Source organism: Anguilla anguilla, chromosome 10 (genome assembly GCF_013347855.1).
Source record: "Anguilla anguilla isolate fAngAng1 chromosome 10, fAngAng1.pri, whole genome shotgun sequence".
NCBI classification, from domain to species: Eukaryota; Metazoa; Chordata; class Actinopteri; order Anguilliformes; family Anguillidae; genus Anguilla; species Anguilla anguilla.
Genome location: NC_049210.1, coordinates 22,544,024 through 22,563,269, shown reverse-complemented (window position 1 = coordinate 22,563,269; position 19,246 = coordinate 22,544,024). Strand labels below are relative to the sequence as shown.

General features: G+C 39.5%; 1 protein-coding gene across 5 annotated transcripts in view; it reads right to left on the bottom strand.

Annotated features, from left to right (window-relative positions):
- The window catches only part of LOC118206226 (astrotactin-2-like), a 466,985-nt gene that overhangs the window by 377,265 nt on the left and 70,474 nt on the right, over positions 1-19,246 (bottom strand). For all 5 annotated transcript variants that reach the window (XM_035378599.1, XM_035378597.1, XM_035378598.1 and 2 more), the window contains exon 2: positions 9,746-9,933. In XM_035378599.1, the coding sequence (XP_035234490.1) occupies positions 9,746-9,933 (188 nt within the window). The remainder of the gene's footprint in view (positions 1-9,745; positions 9,934-19,246) is intronic.

Sequence of the window (19,246 nt, the reverse complement as noted above, 5' to 3'; positions counted from 1 at the left end):
CTAAAAATTGACCTGACTGGCTGAATGTCCTTACATTAATATGGAATATTAATTCTTTTAAACATGAATGTCTTTCTGATAAGTGTCATTGAGAGAGTAATCAGCTCTCATTAGACCTCAAAAGTCTCTAATTAAAAACAATTAACAACTGCTAATGCCTCAGGAATTGCAATAAGGTCAGCATACACAGGGGTACTCCTGGACCAGGGTTGAAAACCACAGTGTTAAAGGATGAGTTGTGATAAATTAGAAGGCCTTACAGTGATAGGGGAGTTTAAGGAGAGTCTGAGCATGAACAGCAACAAAATTCTGTTTTGAAATTTGCCGCATTCCTATATTCTGAACCTTCCATACACAGTAATTGTTTGAAAAACTGCAAAAATATCTGCGTATATTCATTGCTTTAAACAATCCATTGATGCATTCTGCTCATTTAGCAACATATATGAACTGTAATATGAAATTATCATTTTTGATATGAAACAGATTATTCATTTTTTAAGTCACTAAAATTGCACAAGATATTATTTACAGTGAGATGAAAATAACTTATGGGAATTACTGGGTATTTTTATGTCATAAATAACACAATTCATATTCCCCGTACATGGAGGCCTGTAGCATGTGGCAGAAACAGAAAATTTGTGCTGCAACATGTTATTCTATATTGATTTTATGTTGCACTATTGAAGGTCATTTCTGTGTAGGAAAGTGTGTAACTACATTTACAAGAACCAGAAAGTAATTACACCAACAAAGCTATTGGTCTTAAGGGAATATCACTACTGTCTTTATCAAGGATGTTTAAAAAAAATAATTATCACCGATCAGACACAAATCTGAACACTATATAACTGAAGTTTAGTAGTATTCAACATATATTTCTAATGCGTCTTACAGTATGTATAATCATTCATCTCCATCACCACTGACAGCTTAAAATGTTCAAAATTTATTCATAAGCCTGACCACTTGGTTTTTTGTCATCAGGGCCACAATTAAAGTGTGGCTTTATAGTTTGTGTCACATTTGAAAATGGAATTCGCAATGTCTAATTGTGTCATTAAGAATTATATTTGCTTTATTTATGATTCATGATGTTACTCCTTATTAATAAAGGCATTGTACATGCCGTATGGAGACTTCTGGAAAGTATACTTGGTGTTTGATTACACAATGTTGGCCCAATGTGTAATAAGTACAGTGTTTAGTTTCCAAGAGATGCAATTCAGCAGCCGTTAAACCCAGCAAAACATTGCGTGTCATCACAAATTAAGCATTTAACAGCATAAGAAAATGCATTACTCAAAGCACAAGAAAGTAGTCTTATAGGTAATGACAAAATCTGTTTCATATTTTCCCTCTAATTAATCCTTGTATATTTTCGCTCTGTGTGCATCCGAGGTTTGCAACGGGGATAAAAAATAATAATAACAGAGCCCTCGGTATGAAGTTGTTCAGTTTTATGAAACCTCATTTCTGTACCCAATTAGTTCCCCAGCTTTTCATGGGAGTCAGCCTTTTTAATTACACACAGATGGATCCAGAGAGAGGCATTTTAAAAAGCCACCCTGTGGTTATGGGGTAATACATCACGTTCTAGGCCATCTGTAATATTGATTTAAAGTTTCATTTTTCTTCTGTTATGATACAGCATGCTTGTGTACCACTGAGTTAGCATATTACACATTTTATTGATACCCCTGATGGCACCTGAACTGACGAGCAAGCATTTATGTCTTAATACAGATAGAGACCGTGCTGCCTAAGTGTCCTTTCCCTAGTCTGCAGAACACCGTGTGCCCTGTGCCTGGCTCTGTATGTCTCAGTATAAATAAAGCTCTATGGCCAGGCCCTATGGCTTGGCGCTGCAGTAATTTGACACCAACTGCAGCCACGAGTCCTGCAGTGTGACCCAATGTGACCTGTAGCAGCGCCCAGACAGGATTTCCCAAACCTCTTCAAACTAATACAATTGCCCCAGAAGGCCAGGGCAACTCAATTGGCCGACTGCAATGCAAAACGTAGCGACAACAGAAATAAATAGCATATTTTGGGTTTTTGCTAGTGGGATCCCTCTAAAAATTGACAGAGGACATGGCAACAAGAACTGAACATTCTCAACTGGCGAGAACAGAGCACCTGAGCTAGGACTGGGCATTTCGAATGGGCAGAAGTTGCGGAAGTAAGCTAATTAAATCCTTTTGCAGAACCAACAGAAATTTATGCAACCTACATAAATGACTTATAATGTATAAATATAATCTATTGATTACAGAACATTGTCTTTTATAAAGTATAACATTTTCGAATTAGGCTAAAAGGCTGAATTCTCTATTCCCAGAAGAGGCATAGTTGTTGTAAACTTTTGTAAAGCATTGGAACTGAATAGTGTCAGTAAATATCCAAATGTATGAAAGGATAGCATGTAGAATGAAACATAAGCTATGCAAGTTGTCTGGGATAAGGACACTTACCAAGCAATTAAAGGCTAATTAATGGGTGATAATGCATTAATCAAAATTATTTTAAGTGGTGAGTTTTCTTTAACCACACCACTTTACTCAATTTCACAGTCTCCTAAAGAATTGGCAATTTGCAGCCTATTTTCATCATTCTTATATTTCTTTTCTCTCGGGATATTGTTGTTTAATTCAAAAGGGCATCCCAACCCTGTTGACATGTAACACTTGTGGCAAACTATTCTACAGGATTTTGTCAAAACAATTTTCCAGACAAAAAGGATTACAGAGAACATTAAAGAGAATGAGGATGTGAAGGCAGTTAGCTGAGAGCAGAGACTGGCAATGCAAACATTCACGGTCATTAGAGAAATATACAGAGGCAGTCATTTTTCTCTCTTGAATGAGACCCTCAGAACAGCAAGGCATTAATGCAAAACTAATTCTTTTCAAGCTTAAACTCCAGACTGCACTGAGGTGAAATACTTTATCAAAGTCTCTCAGTGGCTTTGAAAATTTGAAAAAGGGCAAGACCCACAGAAACTAAGAGGCTGATGGGAGGTAGAGCAAAAACATGATAATAATAAATAAATCTAAAACAGCATTTGTTAAGATGACAGTTTTCCTGTATATTAAACCTAGAACTAACATTTCATTTGACATACTCAAATGAAATATAAAAAGTTTTGTGAAATGTGTATTTCTTTACATTTAATCTGCAAGTATTTAAGTGGTGCATATAGATTGAACCATTTCTTAGTTTGCTGGGTATTAAGAATGACAATAAATTATTAGCTAGCTAAGCAGTGATATGACAGGCCAATTACATTTGCTCAGTTTGAAAATTTACTGAACTGGCTAGGTTTCTCAGTTTCTTTATTTTTCCCCTTGATTACTTATAGACACAAATCTTGACTGACAAGCGCTAAAATCATATTAATATCTTATTTCTACCATAGCTCTTCTGATCAATTGGCAGTCAGTACCATGCACTGTATGTATAATTTTGAAAAAAAAATAAAAAAACATTGGTCAACATTAAATGTGTTCCCACATCACATCTCACTACTTTGCATTACATTATTTCAATCAAATATCCTGCTTATGCAGTGCAGTCACAGAAAATCTGACTAGCTTTCAGTTTCAGGCTTTAAACTGCCTGTGACAGCAATTATATTTCACATTTCTGCCACACCACTAATATCAATTCTGAAGCAGGTATGAACAGGTCATTTCCTTCAAGGGTTTGAAGACTATATGGTTTCTTGGCACATGACGTGTGACAACTTCATACCCTGGCAGCCACACGGAAATCACATCAAATTATTAAAAAAATAATAAATAAAATGAAGATGAGCTAGTATGCTGAAGATATATTTTAGTGATTGACACCTGAGCCTCTTCCACATCAAATAAGATCCAATTCGATAGTTATAGGCTTCACGTGTAGTATTTTTCCAGCTGCAATTATCCAGGTACTGCAGGCAGCAAGGAGTCCTTTCTCATGTATGAGAAGATGCCACCCTGACAGTGGGGAGAAGACCACATGGTGACTTCTGTGGCTGGATGAATGAGTTACCATCCTGCCTACAAACACACAAATAAATATGTACGTAAAGAAATAATTTACGATATTCCTCAGTCATGCTTGATTACAAAGGTATGCATTTTAATGCATTTTGTGCAAATATATGTGTCTTGTATAACAAGGTTTTTTTTTTGGTATAAAAAAATAGATACAGTATTTCTTACTAACATGATCTGGTAATGCTGCAATTATATTTTTTCCCATTTAATCTGGTAAACCAAGCACAGCTGACTGCAGCTGTTAATATATGTAATGCAGTGCATATGCAAACAAGCAAGGATTGTCCTAGAACTCTCTGCATGAAGAACCTCTGGCTGTCTGCCCTGTAGTGTGGTCAGCTGCTCGGGTACCTGCACTGTCCTTCACATGAACTCCGGATCCCGTAATCATGTTCACTTCATGCCTTCGCTACAGTAACTGCACAGAAAAAGAAATCTTTTTCGAAACTTCCACATCCTCACAGTTTCACAGAGTCTTTCTCAGCAGTCTGATGATCGCCAGTCAGGCAAAAATATGCTGCACCACCTCACACGCCTCCTCTCTCAGTTACTCCATTCAGCATTCCGGCCAGCTCTGACAGAAGGAAATTGCTTTTTCAAGGCGCGCCCAGGCGGTTTTGTTAAACATCTGTGGTGGCGTGCATCTTGAAAGGCCGCTCTAATCGGCATGAGAACTCTTTTGTGGTGGCGGAGTGGTTTGCAAAAGGAGTTAATGATTCCACAGGCCGCCCTCCTCAGCAGGTCCCAGAGGAGAAAGCGGAGGGATCTGACAGGGGCGACTGCTGCAATCGATCCCTTTTTTAATCGAAAGCTCGCATGAGCGCTTTCAGCGCAAGGGGACAATATGGTCGCCTTTTTGTTTTGTTTAGTCTTTTTCCTTTGGCACGCCGTAAAAGAAAAATGTAATTTTAATAAGTGATTTGAGCTGTCTTTGCGTAAAAAATGGTCATTATAACTCAATTGAATAACAAAAAAGTTGAAGACCAGCAAATATCTGAACAGATTAAGTTGTTCTGCTCAAATTAAATCAATCGGTTTACTCAAAATATTAAACTGAAATTTTTGTTTAACAGTGTTGGGGTATTTTCATCTACTTCAGTAAAGGTGCCCTCCTGCTTTCCACAGCCTAAAGGTATTTTATGGTGAGCCGCAGCTGTGTAATTTTAGTGCAAACTGGCCTGTTCTCTTACACCAGCAACATGAGATACAACATCTATTCAATCCACATCTAATAATGTACTTACCTGGGAACCTTCCAAAGCAGCAGTGTGTAAATCACTGCTGTAATAGAGCTCCTGTTAGCAGCTCAGAAACACACTGATATGTGCACTCTATCCAGAAACAAAATACTCTTATATTCACAGTGATGATGTATGCAGAAGTCACTATATTCCTGTAATGTTTGTAAGAGTATTGTGCATTTGTGTTGACTGCATATGCACCAGTGATGTTGTGGATGGAGTTGGTACACTGTTCTGTATTGCTGTAAGTATTTATGCGCCCTGCCACAAAAATACCTTGCTGTTGTCATGCAAATGACCGCACTTTAAATGTGAATTATGATTTAAATTAACATTTGCATTTCAGTTTCAGGTGCAGACAGTCATTTGTTTGTTAACTAGGTACGCTTTAATTACAGCTCAATGTGTTGCTGCCAATTTTTAAGGTTCATATTGACAGCACATATTTTGGCAATTGTTTCCGTGTCATGCCAACAAAGCCAATTCAATTTATTTGACAGACAGACAGGGAGCGAGAGAGAGAGAGAGAGAGAGAGAGAGAGAGAGAGAAATAACCTTGATCAGAGCAGAGCAGTTCTACACCGTGTAGACAGAATCAGTAGTGTAGATATTTTTATCGACAGCAGCTCCCCATGTGCTCCAGGCAGCTCGCGCCAAACGAGCGGCTATTACACATAGAGGGAGCAGCGAAGCCACGGACAATTACACCATTAGGCAAGCGTCAGTGAGCTCCAAACACATAGTCATAAACCCTGTGGGGGTGCCGCGTATCACCAGGACTGTCAGCGAGGAGTCAGCTTGAGCCCACCTCAAAGCCACCCCCCCCCCCCCCCCGCCAAAGATAAAAAATAAAGAAATAAATAAATGACAAAATATCAGCAACACTAACATCCAGCATTCTGAGTGACAATAGCCAGGTAGCAAAGCAGGGCAGTGGATAATGAACTGAGTGTGGGGCCCCAAAAGTAAAGCTGCAGGTTGGGCACCATCAGGGTACACTGGAACAAAGGAGTGCAAACACTGTTAGAGAGCATTCAGCCCAGCCTGGACTCATGCTCTCTGCCCTTCACATCACTACGGCGAGATTTTACCTGTCCATGCAAAGGACAATGAACCAGGCTGATTTCTGCAGTTTTGAAGATTTACTAATGATATACATGTACCTCTGCCCCCCAGTCTGAATATATCAAACTCCATTTGACGGATTGGCTTTGACTCAAAACTGTAACATTTGATCTGTAATGGTCAGTAGAACAATTGGCCTCATGTGGAAAGGATGTGAAACTACAGTGAATCCAAGGCGTGAGTCCAGGTTGTCAATCACATGCTAAAAAAAATTCTATGCTAACAAATGATGCCTCTAGTTTTTTTTTTAAAATATTGTTCAGTGCTGCGCCAAAGCAGATGTCAGTACAATGGGGAGGGGGGAGGAGCCGAGTAATTACGGGATGTCCAATCAGAGCTGATGAACCCGAAGAAGAGCAGTGAAAAGGACTGTGCTAAGCTCATTATCACACGCTGTACTACCTTTCAGCCAGGTTTCCATAAGTCAGAGTGAGCTCCCCTGTACAGTAGCTCTTAGAGAGTGGTGAAGAAACAAGGTCTCCCCGCTTGCATAGAGTAAAATGAGAATGACGGCAGTGCAGACAATTTCCTGTTAAGTTAGCCTCAGACAGCATTACAGCTAATGATGCTCTCTCAACATGTCTACTTATCAACTGCTCTCTCTTGCAGACACCATCAATAATTTCCCACCACACACACACAAACCCGCACACAAATATGGCAAAAAGATTAATTCAAAAATACACACATATACAGTGTATATATACATATATATATATATATATATATATATATATATATATATATATATATATATACGGTATTAGGGTCTTTGAAAACCACAACCTCCAGGCCGGGACTAAAATCCTGGTCTACAAAGCGGTAGTGCTGCCCACCCTAACGTATGGGTCAGAAACTTGGACCACGTACAGCAGGCACCTGAAGGCACTAGAGGCACATCAGCAGAGGTGCCTCAGAAAAATCCTTAAGATCAGCTGGGAGGACAGACGCACGAACACCAGCATCCTGGAGGAGGCCAACATCCCCGCCATCACTGCCACCATCGCCCATCACCAGCTCAGATGTTATCCGTATGCCTGATTTGCGCCTGCCGAAACAAGTCCTATACTCCCAGCTGCTTGTAGGACGATGTGCCTCAGGAGGTCAGAAGAAAAGGTACAAGGATAACATCAAAGCAAACATCAAAAAGTGCCACATAGACATTTACACCTGGGAGGACACAGCAACCAACAGGGAGACCTGGAGAAATATAGTCTGTAAAGGAGCTGCACTCTATGACAACAACCTCCGCTGTGCTACACAAGACAAGCGCAGACTCAGAAAGGAGAGAGCTTCCACCAAAAAGGCCCCAACTACACGCACAACTGCTACCACTCACCCCTGCCCCTATATATAAACAGTTAGTGGCCACTTTATTAGGCACACCTCTTGTACTGGGAAGGATAGCCTGAATTTTTTGTATAGATTCAACAAAATGCTGGAGACATTCCCTAGGGATTTTGGCCCATGCTGATTCAATAGCATCACACAGTTCTTACAAATGTTGTGGCCACATGCATGCTGTGTACTTCCTGTCCTACCTAATCCCAAATGTGCTCTATTAGATTGACATCTGGCGGCTGTGGAGTCCAACAGAAGTCATTGTCATGTTTGTGAAACCAGCTTGAGATGATGTGAGCTTTGTGACACGGTGCATTATCTTGCTGGTAATTATTATAGAAACGGTAAGGCCATGAAGGGATGCACATGATCAGCAACAATATTTAGGAATGCTGTGGCATTCAATTGGTGCTGAAATGGTATTAAGAGGCTTAATATGTGCCAAAAAACCATTCCCACACCAGTACACCACCAGCAGTCTGCAGCATTGACACAAGGCGAGATGGATCCATCCAGGATAGTGGAAGAATAACGATACACTCTTCACCATGTCAGCATGCTTCATTTATAGCAGACAAAGGATTCCCTGTTTGGAGGAGGAGGCTATTTGTGTTAAAGAGCAGGTATACCTAATAAAATCACCACTGATGTATACGTACTGTATATGTAGTACGACTATGATACGTATACTATAAATACATGTTTGAAAGTGAGATGTACAATTGCTATGCCATTTGTTCCTGTCTCAAACACAAATATAAGTCATTTTGTCATTATTATAACTTCCACCTAGCTGAAGAGGACAAATGTGGACTATAATTTTTTTTGTAATTTGATAAGCGGTTCAGGTTATGTTTTTATATGTTGGGGTATCATGGCATTAATGCTTTACTGATTTGTATCTAATCACACGGTATTGGAATAATAGTAAAACTGTGTTTGGGCACTTGTGTATCCGCGAGTATACATGTCTATACATACAGTAAAGTGTGTGCATGGGCTTGCATGTGCATATGTGCATGTGTGTGTGCGCATACGTGTTTATGTGTGTCTGTGTGAAATGTATGTACATGACTTTATACCCGCTGTGCAGGTGTCATGCTTGGAAAATGCATTATCTCAGGATGTTTTATAAAGGGTGCTTAATTACCACCTTGGCAGAGCACCTCTCTGACTATTGCTACACAGCAGCAACTGCGCCACATGGGGCCTGGATATACACACAGACACACAGAATCTGATACCTGTTTCTTCTCTATGCACGTGCGGGTCGATTTACAGTAGCCAAGTTGAAGCTCATCAGTAGTGTTTAGACAGTGCAGCGCTTCCAGGATACCTCAACGATTCCATGATTCATAAAAGTGCACGATATTTAGAATAAACAGTATGAATAAATGACCCAGTGTGGCTGTGAGGTCAGCAGGCGGAGTAACCCGTACACCCCGCCGTACCAAAAAAAGAAGAAATAACACATGGGGGAAATAAAGAGCAAAGGGAGCAGGTATAAGAAAGAATTAAAATGAGAGACGCAATGGGAGATTGAGGGTCCGTAAACCCCAGAACGAGTGCAGCCATCTTGTGCGATCAGGGAATCGCTGATTGGTGCCAGCTTGGGTGGCAGTGTAGTGATGGTTAAGGAACTAGGTTTGTCACTGAGTTTGTAGGATGTGTGTTAGATTTCCCCCCTGGAGTCACCCAGTTGTACCCTTGAGCAAGGCAGTTAACCTGAACTGCTTCTGTAAACATCCAGCTAAATATGTGTATTGTGCGCATACATTTAGAAAAGCAATATGTGTAAACTGCTCGGGATAAGAGTGTCTACAAAATTCCAGCATCGTATATCATCATAATATATTGTATTGTGAAATAAATTTATCGAAAGGTTTAGAAGTTAGTGACTGACAGGATATGGAAGCCCCGCCCCTTTAGTAGGTGTGGTTCTGTGACTCCTCTCTCTCCCCTCCGCAGTGGCTGTGGTTGCTTGCTTACCATGACGGAGATGTGCAGCAGGTGCACGTGCTCGTGCAGGACGTGGGCGGGCTCTTGCGCTGGGGGCGGGGTCACCTGAGACAGCTGCTCGGCGCTGCTCAGGGACACATGGAAGTAGAGTGTCCCATTCTCCAGCCACTGCTGCTTCCAGTGCACCAGGGAGATCTCTGCTCCTGTCCCGGACATCTCTGCAGAGAGGGGAGACGGGATCAATCACAACACAGTGCGGTGTGTTTCTACATCTAGAAACAAACCAAATGAAATCTGTTTGAACGGATGTGCGGGGACTGCCATGTCACCTGCCTTCCCCCGCTTTCATCGCCCACCCCACCTGCCTTACCCGGCTCGAGCCCAGTGCATAGTGACCCCCACAGTGCACAAAACGGGAAGACAGAGTTTTCGAAATGCTAAGAAACTCAACAGTTGACTGCAGTGTCGGTGTGCATTCATTGTGTATGAGTGGGCGTGTGCGTTTGGGCATTCATGACTGTACTGCACGTATGGGTACGGGTGTTTGTGTGTCTACAGTATCTGAATTCAGTGACACTTCACTCTAGAGAATGCAGCAGTACAAAGTGACTGTTGTTACAGCACAACTTTCTCCCTTTATTATTTTTCATACCTTTTACAATAATTATGTACGTACCATACCATTGTTAACAGTGACAGTTTATAGATATATAAAAAATGCTGATAGTTATACCGCTATACTGCTGTTCATCAAATCTTATTATGTGATAATCTGTAAAAGATGCTGGTTAACAGGATTTGCAAATAAGGGTTTCTCAGTTTTTGTATCAGTGGTCCCTTGAGCTTTATAATGAGTGCACGGTTCCTGAGATTTAGACAATGCTACATTAAGTCTTCAAACACTCTTACGTTCAGAAATGTGTAATATTTTCAGTGTAGGCCTACAATCAGCAAGGAAACACATAGATAGAAGGAGGAAAGTAATAGTAAGGAAACAGTATTGATTGACAAGCTAGGCTCTAATTGCACTTTTTCCAATTGATCAACAGAAGGATGAATTTATGGACAGTGCCTTACAAGACAAACATTTTTCTGGGGAGACAACAAAACACTTGCCCATGTACCTATTTTTAAGATCCATGGGATATAATGATAGAAAATAACATTATTGCTATTTTGATTGTTGATTGAACACAATGTAAAAATAAAAAATAAATATTGAATTGGATCAGATTGCTCTCCAGGTTTGTGCATTGATTGCAGAAACCTAACAACTATCATAACAGCTTAGGACTAGTTTAGTATCCTGATGTGACTGCAATCTCATAAGCCCCAAATGTAGCCATCTACTTAAGTTTCTCAATTATAGTTCAAGTGCCACACTTCAGTGCCAGCTCACCTACCACAAATGTTAGCCTACATATTTTATATTAATTAAGTGTCTCTCTAACACAGCCTGTTAGCTATAGCTGTAGCCTACGATACTAATTCACCAAGAACTGATCTTGAATAAAACTATGTTGTTTTCGTTTCTTTCATGTCCATTAGATTTATCCATATTCAACTCTCAGAACAGCTTCAATGAAATCATATAAACATGAAAAATTAGCACATACTAAATACTAATGTAAATTCACTTGATGTTTTAGTTTTGTACTGTCTATTTTTCTCCATGACAGTGAACTGCATGGAGGTCAGCTGCTCCAAGCGGACCAAATATTTTGGTTCACAGCTTGGCTGTACTGTTCTTGGTTGCAGTGGGGAAAAAGGGAAGGCTGTGATTAACAGAGCAATGTTTAAGATTTATGTTCTCACAGGTAAGATTTATAAGTAAATAACTAGCTGGGTTAAAAAGTGTTAGCAGGGATTGTCAGCTGGTTCATCTTGTAAAGGCACTCTTGTAGTGAATTGATGGGCCTTGTGGTCCAGGATTAAATTTTAATCTCGCCAGAACACACTGCGACTGGTAGCCCCTCAGGGTGATGCGTAAATCATGGCAGCGTCGGCCAGGGTGAGGGAGGGTTCAGTAAGCTGGGATCCACATCTGCTTGATCTGCAGTGACCCCCACTGCTCAATTGGTCACCGGTGGTTTCCTTGCTGAAACTGCACATGTAGCATCTTCTCATGTCTTAGTTTGCAAGCTGTAATGTGAAAAGAAGCAGCTGGCAACATTGCATGTTTCAGTGCAGCTTCCCCTGCATCGGCTGTGGAGATGAATGAATATAGCAGTATACGATTGGGGATTTTCAACCGGGGAAAAATGTGGATAAGGCAATCATCTATATTTATTTTTTAAAGCGTAAACAGAGATGCTCTGATGCTCAGGGGCTCAGCCTTCAGCAGGCACACAGTGACAGTTCCAACAAACCATTTGACTCTGAATTTTAATGTAGCTCTAAGCTGCCTTTTTAAATAGGTTTAGACACATTAGGGTAGATCCACTCATAAAAAAATACCAACATGCTGTTGATTGTGCTACAGTACAAATGCTATCCATGCCACATTAACAACCGGTTCACTCAAGCACTGATGCAAAATAAAGTAACCACACAACCATGAACAAGTGAAAACAATGTCAGGTGAACAGAGACCTCGGCAACGTGAGGCAATGCGAATGTGCCAAGACTAATTTTGAGAAATTTAACCATCACAGAAAGGTCTCAGATAGGGGTGCTGCTATGGATTTTGGGACCCACGAAAAGATCTCACATTGGGCCCCACCAACCAGGCCACCCCAGAAAAAGAAACCGGTTTCTTTTTTCCATTTGGGCCACTGCCAGTCAGGGCCCTTGGATCCAACTTTCCCCACCACCATATGGTGCCACTGGTCTCATTTGGGGATCTCAATCACATGTGAAGTCAGCACTGTAGGGGCTGTTCAATGTGATGGAGCCGATGTAAAGAAAAGATGGAATGATCTCAGAAGAGACAGAGAAAATTATCTTCAGCTCCAATTTAGCAGAGATTATAATGGAATGTCATCTAATCTATGATCTGAAATGGCTTGTCCAACAAAGTATTCAACCAGAGAAAGTAATTGGAGAGTATTGTATCCCTTATTAAAGTAGTACATAAAAGTTGAATTTTTAAAGTATATTTAAGTACGTCACATTTACTTTTAAACTATATTTCTAAGCACCATTTTAAGTATACTTATAGTAGTTCCTGGCACTATGCTTTAAGTATTCAATTTATGAACTGCTTCTAAACTTTGTATCCTAAATGGGTAGACAAAGTATCTTGAACAATGATAGAAGTTTACGTTTATAAAGTGAAAGTGCACTTTAAGTACACTACCTGTACCTTGCTGATTAGAAAAGTGTACTTTTAAACTTTTTTGTGAGGGATTGACACCACTGAGTTGCGCACAGAAGGTGGATTTAAATTGCACAAGGTAAAAGTGTTGTTTGGCTTTGTTTATATACATACAGTATTTCATGGGTATGTTTCATACAGTCTATGCCTAATGATCTCATTTGCAATGGAATAAACTATGCACTAGGGCTGTCACGATCATCGCATAACCAGTTATGAAAATCCACACAGTGATGGGTTTTTGAAACATACCATTTTTCAGTTTTGTGGTATGTAAATGTTGTCTATTAAAAAGCAGTCGCTTGTGTATTTTCAATTATAGAATGAAGAACAACTGTAATGCCATCTGCTTCTGTATATGTATATTCTAAAATGCACTCTCTCTACCGCATACACCTCCTCCCCTTCTTGATGTTGTAGGCTCCACTTTGAATTTAGCCACCAGGATGGCACTACTAGGAGAGAGGGGAAAGAGTGACAGAGTTCTGAAAGTAATCTCATGCTTTTGAAATAGGAAGTAATCGGTTAATCATTTCTATTGTGTTTCAAAGTCAACTGAAGTTGATTTAAAAGCAACAGACCAAACAGAGCAGCAAACAGTCTGTTGATTTTTTGCCAAAAAATTAAAAAAAAATCTCTTGAGAGTCAACTGTTTAGATATTGTTGTGACAGTATGACCATATTCTGTCACAATAGCATCATCATAATTTCACTGTTCTCCATAATGATGTCTATCAGACATCATCATAAATTTAATTTCGGCATTAAAAACTGCAGTGTAAATGTAGCTGTAGTTATCTGTTTGGTATCCCCTGAACCCCTACAAAGTGCATGGCTTCCTTGCACAGAACCTGAATGAGGATGCCTAAAATGTGGTCCTAATATGCAATAGCCTACAATGAGATAGCATGTCTTTCTTTTTGATAAATGTTTAAGCCTAGGACTAATTATTTTTATTTGTCTTAAATCATTCATTTTATAAAGGTGCAGAAAGTAAATTTTTTGTTGTGAAATTTGACAGTTCACCATCATAGCAGCCATCAAAACATATATTTTTTATTTTATTTTATCTTGTCTGCTGCATTAGTTTACATTTGTGACTGTGCCCCATCTCAGTTGTCTGAGCACAGTTATTTATTTATTTGTTTTTTTTTTTTTTACTCAAAAAAAAAAAAAAAACCCTTGGTATGAAGTGATCTCTGAATGCAAAAATAAATTAAAAAGCTGGTATCAGACACAACCATTTTTGAAGTTGAGCCGAAGTGCTGATTCAACAGCATTCATTGTAAATTTACCTTTGTTGTTTTAAAAATGATTCATTTCAATTTGGTGTACAAATAAAGGTGCATGAATAATAATGACTGTATTAAAAGGAACTATTCATCCATAGAAAAGATCAACTGAATGAACAGCAAATGGACGTAACAATATTTCTTGATAAGTCCACAACTCACAGAATTGGATGATTTTTAATATTTTATATTAAAGCTGCATGGCTGAAACCATCCCAAACATCCCTGCTAAAAAGTGCTATGCTAAATTAATACATGTATCTCTGCTGCTTTGTCTATTGCTGGCTCCTAGCCTCACACACCTGTATTCAGTTTTTACTGAGCACAATAACCTTTTCTAGCATGAATGAATACGCTTTTTAAAATAATGAAAGCAAAGCGGCTGAAAGATGCAAATAATTCTCAAAGAATGAAACCACGCTTCCAGTCATCTTTCCAAAAAATCCAGCTGCACATTAAGAATATAACTGGAAACAAGCTGATTCATTTTTGTCATAATTTCTACAGGTCTTCAATTTCTTTCCAGCCGCGAGGAGAAAGCCAGCCATCTTTTCAACTATTACGGCTGTCAGGAAGCATTGTGTAACTGATGACTGAACGTGGTTAGACCTTCACATCTGATCAAAGGCATTTCTTAACACCTGGAGTAAGATAGAAAATTAAGGAGAGGCGCTTATTTGCATTCATAACACATCTTATGCAATTATAGCCATTCTTTTCTATTAATCTGTGTATAATCAATTGCCAGGTGAAAAAAAAAAACTACTCACTTCCTGTTGTTCAATCAGGGCACTGGTCTGATTTAAGTGTACCGCGGACTATGAAAATGTGTCTTTTATGTTCTGAAATGAAAATGAGAGTGCCGACCGATTAAAGAATTCTCAGGAATTCAAACACTATTCTTTTTCAAAGGGAAATGCATATTTCCTCCAAGCTTTATAAATTAAAATACAGCACCCTAACATTCAAATTTACATTTGAAAGCTTTTGTGAGTTTGGTGTGATTTGAAAACATAAATGAAGGCATTGCAGCTTTTTCTTTTTCCTTTGGCTCTTCGAATGTGTCGAACAGCAATTACACTTTCATTACTTTCCTCGAGCCACAACGGCCCATTTTAGCATATGAAAGGACGGTGACATTAACCACATTATCAAATTTATGTGATTAGTTCCCGTGCAGGCACAAACGACTGCTCACTTCCTGTTTACACGCACATTAGATCAGCTGTCGTTTCCATGGCTGGGACTGTGAGATGGGTTTTAAAAAGGCAAAAAGGCTTTGACTGGAGAGCTGTAGAGAATGCATTGTGTGCTTGTCCCCCGACATCCAGATTTGTCACAGTTAAATAGAGGAACTTGGCGGAGGCTGGGTGGAATTGAATTAGGGAGCAGAGCCCAAGAATTCAGTACCACCTTTCAGAAACTTACCCTGTTTCATTGCAAAATGGATTCTTCTCGTGCAACCGCAAGCAATAAAACGTTTTAAAAAGACAGAATAAAGGCATAATTTTCAAAAATTTGTATCGGTATCATTTAACAGCGCTTTTCCATAAACGGTAGCAGTGGAACATAGGGGAGATGTAAACTGTTCTTCCAATTAATGCAGACTGGATCAGCAATGAGATCGCTGGATTAGCCAATGGTTAACTGCGCTCCAGAGCCTGGAAGGGAACGGCGGGTTTACTGTAAATCTCATAGGGATGCTATTGCTGCCAAAGCGTTGGTGATAAAAAAAAGGTTGTTCAAAAAGCTGTTGATAAAATTCCCAGGTGTTTAAACAGTTAGTGAGTAAAATTCAGAGGTGTTGATGTGGGTGTTACCAATCTGTTTCCAGGTTACCCTTTGAGTTCTAAGTTAAAAATAAAAGCAAAATTGAGTTGAGGAAAAATGCCCTGCAGTTTATTGTGGCTACAGGCAAAAAATCCCTTTGGTTCAAATGGGTATCAGATAAACACGGTCTTTGAACCATCCAGGGCTTTTGCTAAGGAAATAAATAATGCATAAGGATAGAGGATGTTCTTGTCCCTAGATGTGAGAACAGGTTTGAGAAATGGGTTTCTAAAACGAGACTATTAGACTGAATGGGCAAACTGAGTAACAGGTCAGATCACTGTCAGAATAGGAGCTTGCACACAAATACAATTCAGCAAACACACAGACACACACATAAACAAAGATGATGTTACAAAAATCTCTACTCCATAGTCACCTGTCCAATACAGATGACCCATGTTTGACATACGCAGATTTCCCAATGAGACGCAAAAGCTAGTTGAAGTTATCAAACAACTTTGCACATCAATTCCAGACACACAGCTACATACTCAAGTTCATGAGGAATAACAATACAAGGGATGAAAGTGCAATGTCAGAATTCTCCAGTGGAGGAAATTACAGAGTTTTACCATTGCTACCATTGCTTACTCAATGGTCCGTCAGCCTTTTGGAATCATCAGGTACTGCCCGGTTCATTAGTCATGCCTTTATGATTCACAGAAATTAAACAGTTCGTAAATACAAAACGGAGACCGGAATTTGTTAATGAAGATGAAAGTCTTGAGTCTAAAATACTAAAGCACTATAACCCAGCTGTACGACACCACAGGCATAGTAGATTTTCACTCTATTGCAGAGGCATCCTATTAACAATTGGACAGTAGTGTCCCTGGCTTTTGTTGAGCAGTGGCGTGATTAAATTTATAGGCTGTGAAATGTACTGCACCCTCCACATGGAAATTGCTTTTATTTGCAGCCGTTCAAATTTGAAATTGAACCACTGACCTGGAAAATGGAGGGGCAGAGAATGTTCAATCGACAGCCTTTCACGCACGTGCAGAGACATGGGTTACACTACACACATGGAGGGGCACAAAGTGACATATTTCCCATTGGTTGCATATGATCCATCAACAGACCCGTTTGAAATAAATAAGCAGACATTATATAATGATTATATGCATGTAAACTGCAATAACATTCGCTAACATTTGTAAACGTTTACTCATTAGTGAAAGCAATGTCAAGTAAACAGAAAAATTTGCCAAAAACATGCAGGTTAGCATTTAATATTAGGCAAACATTGTCTTAACTTAAATTTGCTGATATGATGTAAAACATAAAGTAACTGGTTGCTCACAGTTTCAAATGGCCATATGATTGGCTGATATTTTATTAAATGGCTGGGTGCTTTGATGGGTGAGGAGAGTCACATGGGTTACATCACTACTCCACATTGCGACTCTGTAAATGAGATTTCGTCATAATGATATTTGGGAAAAAGTTTTGACCTATTTCCGAAGCACACACACAGATGTTAGTTTACGAGTGAGTGAATAAATCTTTTGGATTGGATATTCAGCTGTATACAAATCTGCAAGTTAAACAGTGTGTTAACAAGGTGAAAAAATAACTGAAATGTACATGATTATTATTATTATTATTACTACTACTGCTGCTACTACTACTACCACTGCTAGCCTACCACTAATAATAATAATAATAATAATAATCCATCCATTTTCTATACCCGCTTATCCTCGTCAGGATTGCGGAGGGTGCTGGAGCCAATCCCAGTGTGCACTGGTTGAGAGGCAGGAATACACCCTGGACAATCTATCACAGGGCACACACACGCCATTCACTCATATACCTCATACCTATGGGAAATTTAGAGTCAATAATAATAATTTTAAAAAATAAAATAAATAATAATAACAATAATTCCTATGAACCACGCACATTTCCAAAGACCAGTATTCTGGAGGACAGCCATGGTAGGGTGTGGGGGCCTCGGCAGGCACTTAACCAAGAGAGACAGGCGTGACCTTGACCAACAAGCACCATGCACTCAGCACAATGAGAATTTTTCAATGCTACCATGCGTTTCAACAATGCTCAGCTATCATTACAGAGGACCCAGAGGGTGACTGCACAGGGGAGACATTGAGTGTGCCATTCACAAAATGGCTGTATAATGCTGGTGTGAAGTTGGCCGGCTGACTGCATTTTCTCCATGTTTGTTCATCGTCTACAGACATCGTTAGTGCCTCTGAACGCATTACATGGTCAGATCAATTCTAATTGCTTTTCTAAAGAGATTTCACAGTGACCAGAGGTACCTAGGTTCAAATCCCAGGTGTGCTAAAGCCATTGTTCCCTGGAGAAAGTAATTATCAAAGTGCTTCTGCAGATACCTGCGATAATATTTAAAATCAGTCCTATTTACAACAAGCAGTCCTGGAGTCAATTAAAAAAAAAAAAAAAAAAATTCATCATTATGCACATTGTTACGTCCCAGTCTAGGGTTGAGCCGTAACATAAAATATGTGGATGGAGTCCCTTCTCCCACCCCCAGACAACCAGACCACAACCAGATTTCCCAACAAAAATCTTACAATTTATTAAGGAAGCAGACATGAAAAACAAACATCAGGATTGGGCCAGGCCAAAATAATAAACAAAATGCATCCACCTGAAAATAGGAAACTAAATACCCTAATAAAACACAAACACCAAAGGAGAACAAAAGAACAAAGAATCTTACCTTCCTCCCTTTCTAACCTTAAACAAGAGAAATATATATATATATATATATAATTAAACAAAATGGCACCCACTCCCTACTCAGCTTCCTGGGAAGAATATCTGGAATCTGTTTACTGCTTTAATAATTTAGTTTTCCACACAACACCAAGAGCCACAACAGGCCAAAGTAGTTTTCCCAACTGTTAGGTATGACTGCTCTAGGGATAGTCTGGTGGCAGGAGAAAGGAGTCCAACAACCCACGTCTCAGTTCCCAGGTATTTATGCTTGTCCCGCCCTCTCCCACACCTGCAGCTTGTTACCTCAATCAACGTTGTAGTGGGTGGAGCAACCTGCCAGGAGGAGAGAGACAAAGGCGGAAACAAGATATATATAGAGAG